General features: G+C 33.4%; 1 protein-coding gene across 8 annotated transcripts in view; it reads left to right on the top strand.

Annotated features, from left to right (window-relative positions):
- Nucleotides 1–21,353, top strand: part of LOC141406509 (glutamine--fructose-6-phosphate aminotransferase [isomerizing] 2-like) — a 50,847-nt gene extending 29,494 nt beyond the window's left edge. The window contains exons 5-10 of one of the 8 annotated variants that reach the window (XM_073992148.1): nt 792–933; nt 1,559–1,585; nt 2,240–2,263; nt 16,667–16,788; nt 19,790–20,629; nt 20,703–21,353. In XM_073992148.1, the coding sequence (XP_073848249.1) occupies nt 792–933; nt 1,559–1,585; nt 2,240–2,263; nt 16,667–16,788; nt 19,790–20,629; nt 20,703–21,077 (1,530 nt within the window). In that variant the 3' untranslated portion in view covers nt 21,078–21,353. Of the gene's footprint in view, nt 1–791; nt 934–1,558; nt 1,586–2,239; nt 2,264–16,630; nt 16,789–19,789; nt 20,630–20,702 lie in introns of all 8 variants that reach the window. The other 7 variants (XM_073992124.1, XM_073992134.1, XM_073992163.1 and 4 more) reach the window with 7 other exon arrangements.
- Nucleotides 21,354–21,689: the final 336 nt, after the last annotated feature.

Here is a 21,689-nt window from a genome sequence, read left to right as displayed (position 1 = left end):
ATATGGATTCAAATATAAGAAATTTCTTCTACGATTATTCCTCCTAAGACATCCTCTTGTTAAATTGGCCAGTCTAAAGCATTGTGAATAGGTTGGAAGGTAACAAGTAAATTATGTGAAACTACTAAGATTCAAGAAGACAGACACTAGGTTGAATTAATAGAAAAAAAGTCTTCACAAATACTTCACATTTACAAATATTCAATGGTGTTCGTATAAATAGAATCATTATCAAATCTGATATGTCTGGTGAGCTGAGTAACTACCAGCGATAAAATCGTAGAGTAGCTGCTCCTGCTGCTTGAAGCCAAGAAAGAAGAACCGGAAGATTCCGATTACGATATGGATTTCGCTCTTTTCGAATAAACTGGACCATTTCCTTGTTTGTTTCCTCCTTTGTGGGGTCATGTGTCTCAATTAATTAAAAATGTCACAAATGATGATATTCGTCCTAAAAGACAATAATCTTTAACCTATAATTGAGAAAGGTCGACCATATTACCCCTATCAATAGTGAAATCGAAATAAAATTACCTTTCTTGATCAAACATTCTTTACATTACTTGACCCTCACTTTGGTATTTTATTTTGTAATCAAATTTTAAGATTTCCTTTTGTATTCCGACGTCGCTATTATATTCTTCTACACCTTTCCCTTTCAAATTTGAATCAAGGCTTTGTTTGCACTGGCATGACCGATAATTTTTAACATTTATTAGAAAATTCAAATTCAATGTAGTAATAATAATTTTTGTAAAAATTAATTTAATTTTCTTTTTTCACAATTACAGGAAGGTGCTTTTGCTATTGCATTAAAATCAAAATACTTCCCCGGAGAATGTGTAGCCTCTAGACGTGGCTCTCCATTGTTGGTGGGCATTAAAACTAAAACCCGCTTAGCCACCGATCATATTCCCATTCTTTATGGCAAAGGTATGTTATTTTCACACATTTGTATGATATACATAGATTACATCGTTACACTTCATTTGTGGTTCGTCCTTATAACTGCAGCTCTTACTTATGTGAATGAATCAAATCAATTGTATTCTAACTTGTGTATCTATATATAGTTTTCTAACTGTGTTCCCACAACTATCTGTATTTATTAATAAGTCAATTGTTTCTTTTCTTTTTTTCATTTCTCTTCCTTTACTATCTTCTATGTGGTTGGTTCTATGTTTATGTTCTTAAATGATGTATATGTGTGTCCGTGTGTATCCGTTTTTTTTCATATTATATGTTTACTACTTGCATACACCACAAATCATCATCTGTGTTAAATCTACCCGGAATCGATTGTGTTGTTCGCACTCACTTTCGCCGTTCTCGTTTGTGTCTACGTGGGTCCTGCATATTTTTAACCCCGCGACCAAATATATACCCCACTAACTTTTCTACGCCGGAACTACGTCAACAACACGAATCGTGTCTTATCATCAACATCCTCACTACTACTACTATCTTAATGTCAACCTCTACCCCTACACTGTACTACTACTACCACCACTTTTACTACTGCTCGCTATCTACTACTATTTCTCAACGATTTTCATAGACGATAAAAAACAACAAAGTGAACAAGGTAGTTGCCATATTATTATACTTTACTTTTTCTTAACTAAATGGTCAATGGGCACGGTTTTGAAGACGCCCTTTAAAGGCGGATGAAAATGCTATTTTATCCGGAAATGAAATATGTACGACTAACCCCAAGGGTAATGGTGAAGGTGTCTACTAATGTATTAATATTGTGATGACTAAACTTTTGTTCGAAACGCAAACACACACACCCAGTGAAGTACACCCACATTCTCGTACATTCACTGCTTGTACAAATGATAATGGGTGTGTAGGGTGCGCTGTGTGTGTATGTGGTATGAGTATGCAAAAATATTATTATTATTGTTATTAAATACTAAATTTATATGGCTATTGTAGGACTTTATGATTTTCATTTTTTCTATGGTTGGCTTCCTGTAAATAGTTTATTTATGACTTTTCTACAAAGCCATTTGCTGTAGCTGTGAATGAGATTTCTAAATATTTACTTTTATTATTTTTCTTTCTCTCGTCCTCTTTCGTCCTTTGATCATATATGTCTGTATGTGTACGTGCCCACATAAAATATAAATTACAAAACCACAAAACCAAAAACAAACAAAAAAATGAATAATAACCTAAATCGTATAACAAAAACAATTCAAATGAACAAATCGTACAATTAACTCATCTATAGAAACCGGAACTGGCAAACCTCAAGGTAAACAAACAAACAAACAAACAACTACCCCTCAAAACTAGTAACCATAAATTCAGTAAATTCTTCCATTTCTAACTTGAGCAAAGCAAGAGGAATTTAAATCCATAATCAATACCGGTTGCGGTCAGTAAATAATCTTGACATGTTCTCAGCATCCATTATTTTCTGCTGCGGTCATTTGTGTCCTTCTCCCTCTCAATATTCTTTATATACTACTTTTGCTGCATCATTATATCTCACTTAAAAATCCATTGTTTATAATTTATATTTCATTCAAACCATTCATAAATAAAAAAACTTACAATTTTATTTACATAAGGATGAAAATTCATTCTCTGGCAGAACGAATATATATTTGTTTCTGTGTGCATGCATGTATGTGTGTATATTCAAGGAAAACATATGTATATTTATGATAAGGGGATTTATGCAAATATTATCATTTGTTTAAGTGAATGACTACTTGTGAGAACGAGAGTGAATGTGTGTCACTACTCTCTCTCCCTGCTGTATTGTCATTAAAGTAAATACACTGATTTGCAAATTTTATAATTTATACATTTTCTTGGGATTTGCATGTTTAATAAGTGGCGATTCTTCAAACAAAAAGGGTAACTTTTGGGGAAAAGTTTTTAAACATTAGGAATAAATACCATGGCATGAAATGAAATGTCTAAAAAATATACATTTGTGGTTCATGAAATGAGTTCTGCGTTCACAATAAGTGTGGCGTGAAAGGTCTAACTTCCTGTGTAGGCCCCATTGCTATAAAATCTAACTTTTGAATAACAAACTTACCGTTTATGTATGAGCATGTATTGAGGTTCCAACGAGAATAATAGTATATTTCAGTTACTACCGCGGCCAAATGGTAGTAACTAATCGATCATTTTCGTGGTTACACTTTGATAACGAGCCTTTAAAATATTTAATATTGCAGCTGGGGACGGAAAATTACTAATTTATAAATTAGTTATAAAGAAATTATTTTGTTGTCGAAAATTATACGTTATAGAGGTGCTCGCTATAGAGAAGTTCGACTGTACATATATTTCAGAGTTTTCATGTTTTCAATTTTTTTAAAACACCCTAATACAAACGTATGTAATGTATGCATACTGGTGTCCTACTTCATAAATATGTATGTAGTTCATTCAAATAATCTGCAGTAATCCTATGTAAATACAATTTCACACTAATTATAGCAATCCGACCAATTACTACCCCAAACTCGTTAAATAAACATCAATCTATAGCTCTTTCAAAAGTTAACATGTATTTCGTTAAAATACATTTATACATGTACACGTTTATATGTGTGCATTTCGATAAACTCTGAATGCAATACATAGTTGATGAAGATTTAATTTGGTCTGACTTTGTATGCTTTTAATTTTTTTATTGTTATAACATATGGTTAACAATTAGCCGTTGTAAGATTGTTAGTTTATAAAATTTACATTTTTTACATCAATTACATATACAGTAAGCAAAAATAGCTGATTATTCTGTTGGAACAATAATAAATACCAATGTATGTAATATTTGATGTCAAAATTGATTAAGAGAATATTCTTACCTTAAATAAAAGTTTATATATTCTATAATATATTTGTTCCACGAACATCCCAGACGGGACAAGGCAGACTTCTCTCATATTAGCTCAATGATATGGGACCTACCGTTTATCGCCGAGTCCGAACGGCGTGTCCTAAGACACCATTTGTAGAGAAGTTTTATAAGGCTGAAATACTCAGGAAATGTCGCCAATATTATTGAGGTGTATTTTGTCACAGTGAAAAATTTGATGTTGCCTAAGTGGGGAATCGAACCCACGACCTTCTGCGTGCAAGGCGGGTGTGCATACCATTGCACCACGGTGGCACCCGATAAAAATATCATATTTCAAGTAGTTATTTTAAGCATATGGTGCTTCCGAAAAAATAATTGACACTGGGATCGGATTTTTGCCTCAACAGTGAACTGTTACATTTTTTCATCGATTGGACCATAGTTGCGGCCTTTAGAGAATTTTCGTAAAAATGCACCTTTGTATAAGTTTTTTGAATCAAATGGATTTTTTTTGTGTCGGAATTTGCTCTAGAAAAAATGTTGCCAAATTTTACTGCAATCGGTTCAGATTTGGATATACATAGTTCCCAACAAATGTATATGTTCGGCCGACTTCATGTATTTAATGCACTCAAATTCTTTTAATTGTAATGCAATGTGGAAAATTTCACCGAATTCGGACTAGAGAAATGTTTGTCAAATCCGTTCATATATGTTCCGCCGATTTTTGGTTTTTTGATGCACCAACTTCACTGTGTACTTTGTCCAATTTCAATGTGTGACGGTATTTGGTCTTGAACATAGTTTGCCGAATTATATTGAAATCGGTTCAAATTGGAGTATATATTTATATACATATACTAGCAGTCCCGAGTCCGCATTGCTGGCCCATCGTTTTGTTTTTAAATGGTTTTATTTAGCTCACCCTGTTTGTTTTATTATTTATTCTTGGGTCAAATTTAGTAATTCAAATTTCACCCTCTTCCTGTCAACCGATTAATCTGAAATTTTGTATACACTTTGGATTTTGGTGACAATACAATTATGTTTATTCATTATCATTATAAATTCAAGATGGCGGCCGCTACAAAATGGCGGATAACGTAGGTTCCCAGCAAACCAAATGTCGGATGTCCGACACGTCTGAACAATATCAGAAGCAACGTCGTTCAGATTTCGTTCCGATTTCTAAACGATTTTTCGGTGCGGAAATAGTTCAGATTTTGTACAGATTTCGTTCCGATTTCGGAATGAATGTCGGAAAGAAATTTCCTTTCCGAATTTTCCAAGGATTTTCTTCAGATTTCGTTACGAAATCGGATCGAAATCGGTACGATGTCGCTTCGACATTTCGTTCCGAAATTATGTCAACCACTTCATACAACTTTCGTTAAGATATCGTTACGATTTCGGATCAGACATCGGACGTATCGTCCGAATTTTGTTCCGATTTCGTTAAGATGTCGGTACGATTGGTTTGCTGGGTTTTATCAATCCCATCAATATGGGTATCAAATGAAAGGGCTCAACAAGCAGAATACAATGTACTATAAAAAATTGAAATCCAAGATGGCGACCGCTGCAAAATGGCGGATAACATCAATATGGGTATCAAATGAAAGGGCTCAACAAGCAGAATACAATATACTATAAAAAATTTAAATCCAAGATGGCGACCGCTACAAAATGGCGGATAACGTAGGTTTTATCAATCTCATCAATATGGGTATCAAATGAAAGGGCTCAACAAGAAGAATACAATATACTAAAAAAAATTGAAATCCAAGATGGCGACCGCTACAAAATGGCGGATAACGTAGGTTTTATCAATCCCATCAATATGGGTATCAAATGAAAGGGCTCAATAAGCAGAATACAATATACTATAAAAAATTGAAATCCAAGATGGCGGCCGCTGCAAAATGGCGGATAACGTAGGTTTTATCAATCCCATCAATATGGGTATCAAATGAAAGGGCTCAACAAGAAGAATACAATATACTATAAAAAATTGAAATCCAAGATGGCGGCCGCTACAAAATGGCGGATAACGCAGTTTTTATCAATCCCATCAATATGGGTATCAAATGAAAGGGCTCAACAAGCAGAATACAATGTACTATATAAAATTAAAATCCAAGATGGTGGCCTCTACAAAATGGCGGATAACTTAGGTTTTATCAATCTCATCAACATGGGTATCAAATGAAAGGTCTCTACAAGTAGAATACAATTTACTATACAAAATTGAAATCTAAGATGGCCGCCGCTACCAAATGGCTGATAACAATTTTTTATCAATCCCATCAATATGGGTATCAAATAAAAGGGCTTGACAAGAAGAATACAGTGCACTATACAACCTCAATATTTAAGATGGGCGCAGCCAGTAAATGGCGTATAATTAAGATTTAAATTTAGAAATTGAATCTGTAATTTAGGTATCTGATTAATCCAGCCTGAATCCACCACCCAAGTCAAGATTTTTTATCGTGTTGAGGACTGTGTGGCGTTAGGGTGGCTAACAATGGTACGTCGTTAGCGGTACACCACCCAAGTTAAGGTGAAAGGTTAAAACGCGCCGAGAACTGTATGGCATTAGGGTGGATAAAAATGATATGTCGTTAACGTTTTCCCCTCAAGAGACTCAGGCGCTTCTTGTTGTACATAGCCTTGCCCCTTTATTGGACCTCTGGGGGGTCGACCGTTTAAATGTCCATTACTCGTGGGAACAAAATGGTAAAAAAATATGTAGAAAATACAAACACAAATAAAACAGAAACTGCAACACAACGTAAACGAAGACTTCAAAAAGCGAAAGAAAAGTATAAAGCAAAACGAGCTAAAGAAAGTGAAGGTGATAGAAATAGTCGATTACAGAAACGACGGGAACAATTAGCGTCAAAAACACCTGAGCAATATGAGGCCAGGTTAAAAAAGCAACGTCAGCGATATACACAAATGACGGCGTCAGAAACGCCTGAAGAATATGAAGCCAGGTTAACAAAGCAACGGGAGTGTATAACGATTGGAATTTCCATGAGCAAGAAAATAGTAAGTAATTTCCTCACCGTCTGCGGGCCAACTGTCTAACGACGAATTAAACGATTCTTCTATCGCACATTAAATCGATAATTTGTAGACAATTGACGTGCCCCACGGTTTTATTTTAGTCTAGTCTATGCATATCTTTATAATTCCCACGACTGTATCTATTTTATTATTTTTTGGTTTTTAGTACATTTATCTTAAACATTGCAATGTATGTTTAACATAAAACCGTTTAACTTAAAAAGTTTTTTTACCTATTTTTATTTAATGACAATTTGTTGTGCCTTTTTACTTTATAACTAAAAAAAAACATGTTTTCTACCCATTTCTTCAGGTCCATTGTCAAACTGAGTTATTCAATGATAACTCTTGGACGGATCTGCCGATTCGGTCCAAAATTTGGCCTTCGTAATATTTTGACCAAACTTAGTATAAGTTCCAAGATAAGCCCTATCGGTCCACTCCTTCAGGTACCTCCCCCGCAAAAGTTCAAAAATGTTCGGAAAAATTGTGCGTACGATAACTCATGAAGGGAGTGACCGATTTGGTCCATACTTTACACATCCTAATATATCTACCATATGTACATATATCAGATCTGAATATGGACCTTCGGTACCTCCCACACAAAATTTCGGATTAGTTCACATTAAGACCTGCTTTCGAATCACTTTGATTTTTGTTGAAGCAACTTGCATTCGCTGCCTCAATTACGACGGTAAATGCTTTTTCAGGGACTTCTTGAGAAAAGGTGTCCAAAACTTAGTTTCAGTTCGAAGATTGGCAACAACTTCCTGTACTTTCCTCCAATATTTAAAGAATGTCACTAAAATATGCACGATATCTCTTGAACGGGGCAACCAAATTGGTCTAAACATTGGATTTTGTCCAAATTTAGTTTAACTTCTAAAATGGCCGATGGTCGATCTTTCCGTATATGAAACTATCAATTCAAATTGGCAAAGCCGACTGATATTTTTTTACTTGTTTAATATGACATAGGGGAGGTTCCCATAGTCAATTTTTCTTTCCATAAAACTAAAGTTGAGCTATGACGAACATTTAAAAAAAATATTCAAATCGGTGCAGGCGTTCTCAACTGATTCAATTACCAACTAACGACATTTGATTTTTGTTTATAAAAATGTAGCGTTTTTAAAATATGACATAAGGGTACCCCGCTCCCACCGAAATTCAACAAAATATACAGCCTATTTTCACCGGGGCCATCCCTGTACGTTCCCCATAACATATTTAATAAAATGGGCGTAAAGTGGGTTTGGTCAACTTTTCTTTCCATGAAAACCAAAGTTGGACTATGACGAACATTAAAAAAAATTATCTAAATCGGTCCAGCCGTTCTCAGCTGATGCAATTACCAACGAACAACATTTGGTTTTTATTTATGAAGATTTGGAAAAACTTACGCAATTGGGTGTAGAAATAATCACTACATTATATTGAAATGATAACGGTGTAGGATATTATATAATCGGCAGTGCCCGACTTTCTGTAGCCGGAAATACTTCATGCCACATAAACGTGTTTTGTGTATTATTGTCCGACGACAATAGAGAAAATTGGAACTACGTTTCTTAATATTTTCTCATTCTTTACCCAGCTGTGTAGTGGTATTTTTATCTCTGAAAAAAAACGTTAATTTCTATAATCGCTCCAGTCAGTCTTTCTCACTTTTACTTGCTTTTATCACAAAAATATTTGTTCTAACAAATTGTTAACATGGTTTTACGAATAGAAGAAATTTAGTAACAGGAAACATATTGCGAGAGCATAAACATTAAGCTATATATTACGCTCCCAAAATATAATTCCAATGACCAAAATCTCCTCTGTGTGTGGATATGCCTGCTTGCACCCCATTGCACTAGTCATTTTAAATAATAGCAAAATTTAATTTTTCATACTATTAGGATTTCATTTTTGGCTGGTTACACCTTTAACGACCATTTTTTTCTGTATAATTAATATTATTGCATACATATGTCATGGCTGCAGCTCTGCCGCATGTAAACTTTTTACATATTTGAATTAAAGAAAACATTTGTAAATTCCAATTTTAAATAATAAATAAGCCTATTATTTGCTATTTTCAAATCATTTATTTTCCGGGAAACATAAAATTCAACATTTACACATATTTGTCTTTTAAAATCGAAAACACAACCGATGTGTTTATATTATCGATGGAGTTAAGTAAATATAATCAGAATAACACACACGCACATATTTGGCAATTTGTATCTATAATTACATGTATGTAGGTTTATGCAGACATATATTTATATACAAATTGTATATTCGTACACATACTCGTATTCATATTTATGCATTAACATATTTTAAATTTTATTATTAGATTTGAAACAATCAATTTAAACGAAAATTAGGTATCTACTGAAAATCATAATAAAAAAATTAACGGCTTCTCATTAATTAACGATTATATGTATATACATATGTTCATGTACATACGTATATTGAAATTCCTTCTAATTGACATTTGTATGGGTGTGTATATAATTAATACAATCTTTGTTATATTTATACATTCCAAAAAAAGTGGACTATAGGAAATACCATTTTTTATATCGAATTAAATCAGGAAAGTAGGACATTCGTGAGAGCAAGTGAATTATTGCACACACATTGCATTTGAATGAACTGTTGTATTGTGATCCAGTAAGGATGATGGTAATTCCAATTAAACATCTTCTTTGTGTAATATAATACAGATTTAATTTAAAGGCATTGTTGTACCATAGCATTGCGCAAAATTTCAATATTTCAATACCTGAATCCTAGATGCAGTCAAGCCATCAGCCCTTTAAAACTTCTCTATAAGTGGTGAGCTAAAAAGCAGGTGCCATATCATTGAGCTGATTGATATGAGAGGTTTCATCCCTTGTCTCTGTTCTCCATTTAAATCATTTTAGTTATATAAAAAAATTCATTAAAACTACGTAAAAAAGTTAGTCTATAGCGACTGTTCGAATTTGGTCATGAAAATTCAATCAATTAAATTATTAATAACCATATTCTTTTATTTTGCATTTTGCTAATAAAAAAGAGCATGCTTTTTTACATAATTTAATTGATTGTGTTATCGTTACCTAGGGGTAGTTGCATTGAAAAATGATAACTTGTTGTTATTCAGCTCATACGGCATATCAGAAAAAAAAAAATTAATGAAAAATATATAATGTACATACAGTATAATCTCCATACTCCCGACAACGCTGTAATCCGGACACTAGAATTGTAATCCGTAACTAGACTATATAATAATTAGTTTTCTTACCTCATCAATATTGTTTTCCCATTTTGAGCATTAGATTTGTATACACTCCACCATAATATGGAGGGTCAGTCGGTTTGTAACACATCGAAATATTCGTCGGAGACCCTATAAGGTATATGTATATATTCCTGATCGGCATAAAATTCCATGTCGATAACACGATGCCGTCTGTCCGTCCGTCCCTCTGTTGAAATCAAGATACATAAATAGTAATATTCAATATAGAGCCTTATAATTTGGAACAGATGTTTCTCTTACTCCTAGGATGTTTAGTATTGCAAATGGGTTATACCGATCCTCGTTTTGATATAGCCCCCATAGGACGATATCTCTAGATTTTCGGCATTTTGAAGGTTTTAGCCTCATTATTTTTACTGAAATGGGACTTCGAAACGTTTCCTCAGAAATGTGTCAGTACAGGTCTACGTTTTGTGGTACCTCCCGCTTTTCGATATTTAAAAAGTTCTAGTCGTATTATCCTACAGAAATAGCTGCAAATTAGTATTTAGTCTTATTTGGGACTACAAAACATTTCCCCATAAATTTGTCAGTACAGATCCACGTTCTGATATAGCCCCCATAGAACGGCACCCCCCTATTTTCGGTATTTTAAAGGTTTTAGAGTCATTCTCACAACGAATTGGGTATTGGTATTTAGTCTTCTTTGGAGTCACAAAATTTTCCACAGTACTAATTCAGATTTTGGCATAGCACCCATAGGGGGTGCTAGGGGTATAAGTTATTTTTACAGAGAATTACCAGTATAGGTCCTCGATTTAATATATGGCCCGATATTCCGAATGTTTAACGACACTATCGTTCCGATGTAGCTGACATTTTTTAGGCAAATTGTCGGTGTAGTTCCTCGTTTTGATTTTCGTTGTTTCGAAGGATTTTACCACATTCTACTTAGTCATTATTCTTAGTCCTCGCTTTAATATAATCCCCATATAATGTTTCTGCATGCTTTGGGTATTTTGAAAGTGTAAGCCACATTATCCTAACGAAATGTCTGAAATGCTGATATGGGAATTCAACATTCCTACAGAGAATTGTAGGTATAAATGTAAGTTTTAACATAAGAAGTACACCCGATTTTAGGCATTTTGTTAGAGGATTTCTGTTTTTTTGAGGATTTTCATAGAAAATTATCAATAATTTACAAAGCGTCAGAAAATTTCTCTACGAAAAATTGGCGATATATATATGTCCACATTTTGATATTACCCCCATATCACGGTACCTCATGATTTTAGCTACTTTGAGGACATTAGAATGGCGATGTTCTTACTTGTTTATCTGTTTTATAGAAAGTGTCTAGGAATTGACTGAAAATTCAAAATCACCAAGCATTTCACATTGTCCAATTATATGTAATGTTTTTACATCAAAAGAATTTTTGCTTTATCGACAATTTTGTTTTTATTGACATTTATATGCACATAAATTGTACATATTTATATATACATAATATCGGGGCTATAACTTTTCTGAATGCACAGTTCCATGTGAAAAACGTTTTCACACAGATTTTTTTATTTTGCCATGTATTTTAAGTTAAGGTTAAAAAATCGTTGAGTCTAGCAACGAAAATGGTAATTTTTCACGATGAAAGAAAAGTGCAAAATGATTTAGCCCTCTTGTACGTACATGTGTCGTGGCTTTTGTGCATTTCGAAAAGTAAATATTTGTGGAATTTTGAAACAAATAAATGAATTTTCAAAAAGAGATTTCATGGATTGTGAACATGAAAAAGATGCCAATCTAAAGACCATTGTATGAATTAAACATATGTATGTATATGTATGTCTGTATATGGATAAAACATACCACAATTTGCACATCTATTACACAAAGAAATAGCTTAAATAATTGATATTTTAAAAACCAAGCTAAAAGTATGCCTGTATGTATGAGTATATGTTTGTATGTTCAGAACATTATTTCCAATAAATATGCAAAACACCATAGATGTGAATAGTTACAGTTCACTTGATTACACTAGCAATGCAATAAGCATCGGAAGGCGTGAAATGCAATCGACATTTAAACGATTTTCCCTTGGAAAAAAGTTTTTGTGGTTATTCATACTAATTCCACTCAATTTAGCATATAAACAAGGAATTTATTATAAAAAACGTTATCAATAAAACTAACTGAAATTAGATTTATTTATTTCACTCTACATGTGTATGTATGTGTACATGTGCAGTAAAACCTCTTGCTAACGATAACTCCACTTAATTGGGAAGCTATTTTGTATTTGCTTTTCTTCCAAACTTTTAAGGATGGATAGATTTCTTCACAGGGCTTTTCAACGTTTTTTTACCACTTATGACAGGTTCCACTGTATAAACAGTTATTGGCAATACAGTAGAACTTCGATAATTCGTAATGCAAAGGAACCGGTCATTTTCTACGAATTATCGAGGATTTCGAATTAGCGGGGCTAAAATCCGAAAGAAATGGTTTCAAGGGTCCGACAGTTTGTTACGAATTATCGAAAATTACGAATTATCGAGGTACGAATTATCGCGGTTCTACTGTATTATAACAAAGCTATACAATTTCTTCGTTCGTTTTGTTGCTTTATGTGTAATCAGAAGCATACATCTGTCTATACAATTCAATCTGTAACATTTTTGATATGGTTGGAAAATAGGTAGGATTGATAGTTTGATCGAATTTAAAAAAATGTACTTAGCGAGAAAAAAAAACAATTAATTTAAATAAATTATTCAGAAAATACAATTTGATAGTATACAGATATTGTCAAACAATATCTTAATTAAATGAAATGCACTTTCTATAAAAATATATAAAAACACTAGCAATAAATCAATAACGAATTGATAATATGTTTTTGTTTAAACAAATTAATGTTATATAATGGATTTTGTATAAATTCGTAAAAATAATAAAAAACAAATATTATTTTCTTATACAGACTATATGTTAATTAGAATAGCATTTGTATTTTGTAGAACATAATGGCAATCGTATTGTTTAAAATTTATATTACCAAAACCGATGTTATGGTGTATGGCACAATATATATGGTTGTGACAATAATACTTATTACTTATTCTTATTATTCTGTTCGATTTCACAAATCTGGCCCATGCGCGCAAAAGTTATAGCATTTTTTATTCTTATTTAAAGAAAAAATACTTAAGAATGTTTTATTTATTTTTATGAGAAAATGTATGTATAAATCACTAACAGCTTTCCATATCTATTCGTAGATGTTTAAATATTTACTAAATTTATTTTTATTTTCGCGAAAAATCAACAAATATTAAAAAAATCTTGAAGTAAATCCAAATTATTCTGCCCCGTAGTCCGTAAAAACCTCTAAAAAATACATCAAACCGAATTTATATGAAACCGAATTTATAGAGATTGGATATATAAATTGCATATTATGGCAAAAACAAAATAGAAAAATTTATTGTTAAAATATCGCGAAAGGTTAACTGCTTACTGTGATAACTTATAAGGATAGGAAATTAAGAGTAATATTGAAATTACAATCATTCAAAAAATATGAACATTAAAAAGCTTGTTATTCGCGAATTAGTTACAACCAGTTTATGCGCATCCGCTTTTGGATATAGCGAATCAATCTCTTTCAATATCTATGCATATTTCGACATTTCATTCAGCGGCCAAAGTATGCCGTCAGTTGCATCACACAATGCGAAAACCTTTAAGTGGGTAAAAGTGCGCAATACCCATACGATTTTGATGCGCATTCGATTTCAGCAGCACGCATTAAAAATACGTCAATTTACCCCCTTTGCAAATAGATTCTAGATAGAAAATCGCGTATGTGCCTCCATATTCTATTTTAGGTAACAAACCCGTTATTACTCGCGTATCTTTTTCGCAAATATTATAAACGCACTTAAAGGATTCCATATATGTAAAATTTTTCATAGAAAATCTCGGATTAGTACGCGGATTTGTCAAAATATATTTTTCCAGATTTTCCTATTTGCAGAGTACCTATATCCACCGTTTTATAGGATTCGAACGCGGAAGGGAAGAAATTTTCCTTTCGAATTAATTTCAAAATATACCATAGTATGGAGGGTATATTAAGTTCGTTTTTTCGTTTGTAACTCATCGAAATAACCGATGTAGCCAAATGCGTCTGTTGTAATCACCCTAGCAGCAATAGCAATAATTCAGCTAGAACGCTGCAGGCAGGTCAGGTTCGAATATGATTTGGATATTTTGCGGATCAAAATAATGCCCGAAGATTACAATTATTATTACACTGTGCAACATTTTGGAGCCAATCTCGTGCAAACAACTTCTGTTTAGAATTTTATGAAAGTAGAGGACCAATAGGCAAAAACCATGTTTGGGTTTTGTTTTCTTAGATCGGGTTCGGGTTCTATAGCCTCATCTAAACATGGTTAAAGATCGAATTTTTAAAAGAAGTCGGGGCTGTATCTCTGAAACCAATACGAATCTTGTTTTGACATTTGCAGTAAACTTGTAGATAAGAGCAAGAAGAAAATATTTGGAGGAATAGTAAATTCGAAAAACTGCATTTATTGTCTCAAATTTTATAATATCTCTAAAAATTCTATAATTTGTGTATATTTCGCAGCGTATCTCCCAAGATGTTAAATTCTTCTTAATGATACCTTTTGGGAAAGTATTTTCTGGAATGTAATAAACAACTCTTCAGAACATTATGTTGTTGTAAAATGCCTCTATCGCCTTGTTTATAGCAAATTTTTCAACAACAATTTGGTAAATATTTCAATAATTCATTGAAATCCCCAACATGAGAATGAACAGCCTGTGTGAACATTGTTTGAAATAAGTTTTATAAAAGGTATGTTATGAAATACCCCTTAAACAACTTGAAATAACCATTTTAGAGTTTCAGAATGTTCTGAAGAATTGATGGTCACATTATTTGGAAAAGTTTTAGAATGATTACTTGTTTCAACTCCATACAGTTTAGTTGTTACTGACCAGAATTTCAGAAATTATGTAAACTTTTCTATATTTTAACGAATTTGATGCGCTAGGTGCAGCTTTTCCAAGTTCATCTGTTTGACACATAATTTCTACTACTTTAGGGCTACAATATTGCTGAAGACTGCAAAGCAAAATTCTTATTAGTTTCGGAGATAAAGGTCCGATCACTGGAAAAAAGGCTCATTTAAGGTCGGTTTAGATGAGGCCATAAAATCTAAACCCGATCTAAGAACACAAAACCCAATTTAGGTTTTTGTAGTCTCAATATGTATTTTCAGAAAATGCCCATTAGAAGTGGTTTGCATTTTCAGTGTTGCACAGTGTTATTTTACATTTTGTACTGAAATATTGTATAATCAATTCTCTTATACATAACCAACAAACTATTATTTTAGCAGACAATTCCATTATTTTACAGTCCATATATGAGGCGCTGAGCGCCAAAACGGCCTATCCCACATGATAAAAAAATCAAACTGATCAGAACAGTTAGAGGTAGTTTAGATATGGTAGATATGGAATGTTTTTATTTTGTGTCATATGACCCCTTAGTTAGGCCGCTTTGGCGCTGAGCGCATCATATGTACTTCGGTTTGATTTATTAATGTGCATCTGATCAAATTTGTTTGGATCGACATGTATAACAGTTTTAATAAAAACTAAAAAACAATTATTTCTGCCCATAAAACACATTAAATAAATTTAAATAATATTTAAAATTTTTATCTAACAAATGTTTATTTGTTTTTAATTTTTGTATATGTGTATGTATTTATTTCATGTTGTTTTCCTACTCGCAAATCCATCGAATATGCATTGGCATCTAAAATGGAATTAATTAAAATTCTATCGCAAATATTTGGTGAAGGTTTATATTTTTTAGTACTAACATATCATTACCATATAAATTTTTGTATTTGGTTAATTGTTATAATAAAGTAGTACATATTTTTTTTAATTAATTCTCCTTTACAAGGATATATGCATAATTTTTAATAAACAAATTTTTGCTAATTTAACATTTTGATTTCATTATCGATTATTTCGTTGGCACCATCCATCATTCATTACAAATTTGCAATTGTTGAATAAATATTATTGCAATCAATTACTTGTGGACTGTGGATCGTACGCCTGATATTAACTCACATTCCATCTTGGATTATCTGCCTGGTTGCCGTGATTCCGAATTACATAATAAAAAAAAACGCTATTGCCAATGAATGCAATGTGCATCGATGACATTGTAAATATCATAAAAACACCAAATGGCAATGACTCGAACCAAATGCTTTTGCTTCTACTGAAAACACCCATTGCCATCGTCATCGCCATCTCTCTACTGCTGCCAATTGGCTTTTATCGACATCATCAATGCCATCAAAAATAAACGAAAAATATTTTGTTGAATACTAATCAAAAAGAACATCGTCCATATGTACAAAATCGTGATTTATCAGTTTTGCCACGTTCGGAAAGCACATCGGAGTTCTTGCCCATGGAACAGAAGGAGGTAGAATATTTCTTTGCATCCGATGCTTCAGCTGTTATTGAGCATACCAATCGTGTGATTTACTTGGAGGTAAGTACAAGAATATACATTTCAGTATTCATTCAACGATGAATGAATTGTAAAATAAAAACAGATAACGTGACTTTCATGGTGTTTTTTTCTCTTGTTTGTATAACATACATATCGTCACCATAAATGTCCGAAATCGTATCTCCAAAAAAGTCAAAATTAGTTTTTTGATTGAATCTAATACGTAAGACTAAAATAGATGCTCTTGCAAAATTTCAAGCTTCTACGTTAAAAAATAACGATCCTATTTAAGAAAAGGAATTTCGGAAAATGGGATAACATTGCAGATTTTGTTGTAATGACGGATCCCAAAACCAAGCATTTCCGCGGTTTTGGTTTCATTACTTACTCCCATTCGTATATGATTGATAATATCCCATACCCTCGCCTTTATAAGAATAATATTCCATAAAATAGTTTTTCATGATTGATAATATCCCATACACTCGCCTTCATAAGAATAATATTCCATAAAACTGTTTTTAATTTTATAACGTTTTTTGCTTCTTCTGTAAAATTATTATTTTGTTAGTTACGACTTTTGGCATTTATGGCGACGATATGTAATTCGGACAAGTAGACTGATCTCAATTCAAAAGTTTAAAATAAACCAAATTTTAATATTTACTTTTATTTGACATTTAAATTTCTCCATGAAATGACCATAACTTCACATGAATTATAATATCGTCTGCTCCGTCGGAAAAGGTCGTAAGTCCACTTTTTTTGGAAATCGCGTTTTTGTTACAGGATGATAGTACAAGTCAAAACACGTCGTATGATACAAAGAAAATGGTAGTATGTCGCGTTTTTCTATATGTTTTGCCCTTGTCGGAAAAGGTCGTAAGTCCGCAAAACGTACAAATTTGAGTATGAAAAGGTCGTAAGTCCACAGGAAAATGTATACTTTAAAAGAATACTACAGCTAATATAGTTCAGATATAATGTTTAACGTCATCCATGGTTGGGGTACAATGTAAAGAACTAGCCTACACTTTTGGATGATAATCGGATGATATTTGGCGGAGCCTGTGGACCAAACTTTTGAACAAAAAATGTGATAATTTCTATATTGCAACGAAAATTTACATTTGAAATCTATTTTCCTCTATAAGGGAACTGATTAAGAAAGATGGACTTCTGGCATTTTCATTGATACAAATTGGGATGCTGTATGTGTTCAAATACCTCATATATTGAAAATTTAAAAAAAAAATCAAAATTTTTACTGTTTTTATTGTCGTATATCTTACTTAACTTTATCAACTGGTCATTTGTGGTTTCTCTAGGGACATTCATAGGACATAGGGCATTCACATAACGAGATTAGTTAGTATTCCGAATTCAATAAAGTAAAACCTTCTAACGGACGGCTAAGTGCAATGTTTATGTTATTAAATGATTCTAAAATAATAATTGATTGAAATGTTATTAAACTAAGAAGTCATAATGGTTTTTGCTAACAAAGAGCAGTATGAATTTGGAATGGAATTAGACGATGGTGTCATGGGTCTAGTTCCCATCAATACCAAAAATCCTAGAAGTAATAGAAACTTCTGTACCAAATCACGAAGATCTATCTTAAAAATTGCGAGCTGTATCTTAATTTCAAAAGACGGACAGACGGTCATGGTTGTACCGACTTAGAATTTTACTCTGGTCGGGTCTTATTGCTAAAATATGTACCCAGGATTGGAGAAACCGAATCGTTCGTAAGTTTTATATAAATAGCGCATTTAAAAATTAGGGCACAGTTTTAACCCGCTCCTCCGAAATTCAACAAAATATATATATAGCCTACTTCCACCAAGGGACATTCCTGTGCATAATCTGAAAATTACATGGAATAAGTACTTAGGTCGGAGATTCAACAACCGTTGCCTCGCAAATTAATTTTCTGACCGATACTTTCATAACTTTTGCAAAAAAGCGTTTTTTAAAAAATAGGGCCCCCTCCGAAATTCAAAAACCTCGGTTGTTCCTTGTATATTCTCTGAAATTTTCAAAAAAATCGGTTCAGCCGTTTTTGAGTCTATGCGGAACATACAAACATACACACATTGTCTTTTATATATAAGATTTCATACACAAGTTTTGGTCCATTAAACCCGCTAATAATTATCTCATCACCATGTTAAATTGCAAGCTTATTCTTTGTCTTAAACTCAAATCATTCTTAAAATTTCGCTCCGGTCGGAATATTACTGCGGTCTACAGCACAGCTACAAAGTCGGGTAAAAATTGTGGGTTTGGTCCAATTCACACCTTTCGATCATAACCAACATCTAATGGGCTCACTTCTGGTCCGAACCCGACCTCTCCACAAAATTTCATGACGATCGGTCCAAAATTGAAGACTGGAGTTTTATTACAATTGTTAATGGATAGACGCACACACATAGCTAGATCGGTTTATCTCATCAAGATATGAAAAAATGGCAAGGGGAGGGGGTCTACGACGAATACTTTGCGATGTTACACGAATATTGGATAAAACAAACTTATAATACCCTTTCCACATTGTTTTGTAATGTATAAATATTTTATTTTAAAAACGTCCGTAAATTGTAGGAAAAGGTCGTAAGTCCCTACAAAAATACAAAACTGTACAAGGAAAAGGTCGTAAGTCCAAAGACATCCAATTATCTCCCAAACGCGATGGAATTTTATCAAACAAAGTACAGGTATTGAAGCGGAATAAATAAACGAAAAATACTGTCTTTACCACCATAATAAAATCTTTAATACAGAAAGCGCTGGAATGTTTTTTCTTCCTCCTGAAAAATTTATTGAGAGGGACTTACGACCTTTTCCGACGGAGCAGACGATATACTAAATACTTCCGAGAGACTTAAATATTTTCTTGTTCTTTAGGTTCATTGAACTTACTACCCTGTAGAAAATGTTGACAACAAAATAATGCACATGCATACATACCTATGTACATAACGTCTTATTGGATATTAAATTTTCCGTTTTATATTTTTAATTGTCTACTTAGGATGATGATGTAGCTGCCGTACGCGATGGTGGTCTCAGCATTCATCGTCTAAAGAAATCTACCGATGATCCTCATGCTCGTGAAATTACCACTCTTAAAATGGAAATTCAACAAATTATGAAGGGCAATTACGATTATTTCATGTTGAAGGAAATTTTCGAACAACCCGAATCCGTTGTCAACACCATGCGTGGACGTGTCCGCTTCGATACAAATACCATCGTATTGGGTGGCATTAAGGATTACATTCCTGAAATTAAACGTTGCCGTCGTCTGATGTTGATCGGTTGTGGTACATCCTACCACAGTGCTGTGGCCACTCGTCAACTCTTGGAAGAACTCACTGAACTCCCAGTTATGATTGAATTGGCTTCTGATTTCCTCGATCGTAACACACCCATTTTCCGTGACGATGTCTGCTTCTTTATCTCACAATCTGGTGAGACTGCCGATACTCTTATGGCTTTGCGTTATTGCAAACAACGTGGTGCCCTCATAGTTGGCATCACCAATACTGTTGGCAGTAGTATCTGCCGTGAATCTCATTGTGGTGTCCATATCAATGCCGGCCCTGAAATCGGTGTGGCATCCACAAAAGCCTACACATCACAATTTATCTCATTAGTTATGTTTGGTTTGGTCATGTCAGAAGATCGTTTGTCCCTGCAACAAAGACGTTTGGAAATTATTCACGGTCTATCAAACTTGGCCGATCAGATTCGCCAGGTCCTAAAATTGGACTCCAAGGTTCAGGAATTGGCTAAGGATTTGTATCAGCATAAATCACTCTTGATTATGGGTCGTGGTTACAATTTTGCCACATGCATGGAAGGTGCTTTGGTAAGTCCATCGACGATACTAGTGATATTATATTCATCTATATTAACTTCATCTCTCTCTTTTCTCCCCACAGAAAGTCAAGGAATTGACCTACATGCACAGTGAAGGCATTATGGCTGGCGAATTAAAACATGGTCCTTTGGCTCTAGTCGATGACTCAATGCCTGTCCTCATGATAGTGCTCCGAGATCCAGTGTACGTTAAGTGCATGAATGCTCTGCAACAAGTCACATCGCGCAAAGGTTGCCCTATTATCATTTGCGAGGAAGGTGATGAAGAAACTAAGGCCTTCTGCTCCCGCAGCTTAGAAATTCCTCGCACTGTGGACTGTCTTCAGGGTATTCTTACTGTCATTCCAATGCAACTGCTTTCCTACCACATTGCTGTTCTTCGTGGCTGTGACGTTGATTGTCCGCGCAACTTGGCTAAATCCGTAACTGTAGAGTAGAAGTGGCACGTGCGTGTGAGGTTATGTGCAATGTACGGATATGTTAGACTGTTCAATTTTTTTTAAATATTTTTGTGTACTTCAGTTGTATAGAAACGATGTGCTTTCATCCAAAATCATGACTGGGTGAGAGTGGATTGAATTTATTTCGATTATACTCTTTGCGTATTCGCAACTCAAATGATTTCATTAAACCTGTAAAACTATTTTAGATTTTAAAAACACTATAATGTATATACATATTTTGCATTAAATATATCTACATATACATACAAACATTTATTGCTGCATTTTTACAGCCACACAATTTGCTAATCTAGGAAATGACTCTGTTAGAGGAAATAAGTCTTCGCAAGGTGACTCATCATCATCATGTCCAGGCAAAACCGGCGAATGAGCTTGAAATTATACCAGTAGGTCACTGTTGGTACGAAGATGGGAATTAAGACTGGGTTTTGAAAAATTCGTCATGGAAGCAGTCTAAATATCTTAAATTAGATGATTAAGTTCTAAATATCTTACAATATAATACGTCGTTGCATCTTTATAGTAAATTAACCATTAAACATTTTCACCACTCGGTATAATTCAATCATATATGTATATTCATAG

Source organism: Musca autumnalis, unplaced genomic scaffold, assembly GCF_047663935.1.
Source record: "Musca autumnalis isolate F117 unplaced genomic scaffold, ASM4766393v1 scaffold_1, whole genome shotgun sequence".
In the NCBI taxonomy this organism is placed as follows: domain Eukaryota; kingdom Metazoa; phylum Arthropoda; class Insecta; order Diptera; family Muscidae; genus Musca; species Musca autumnalis.
Note: the sequence above shows the minus strand (reverse complement) of the source record. Positions and strands in the feature narration are given on the sequence as shown.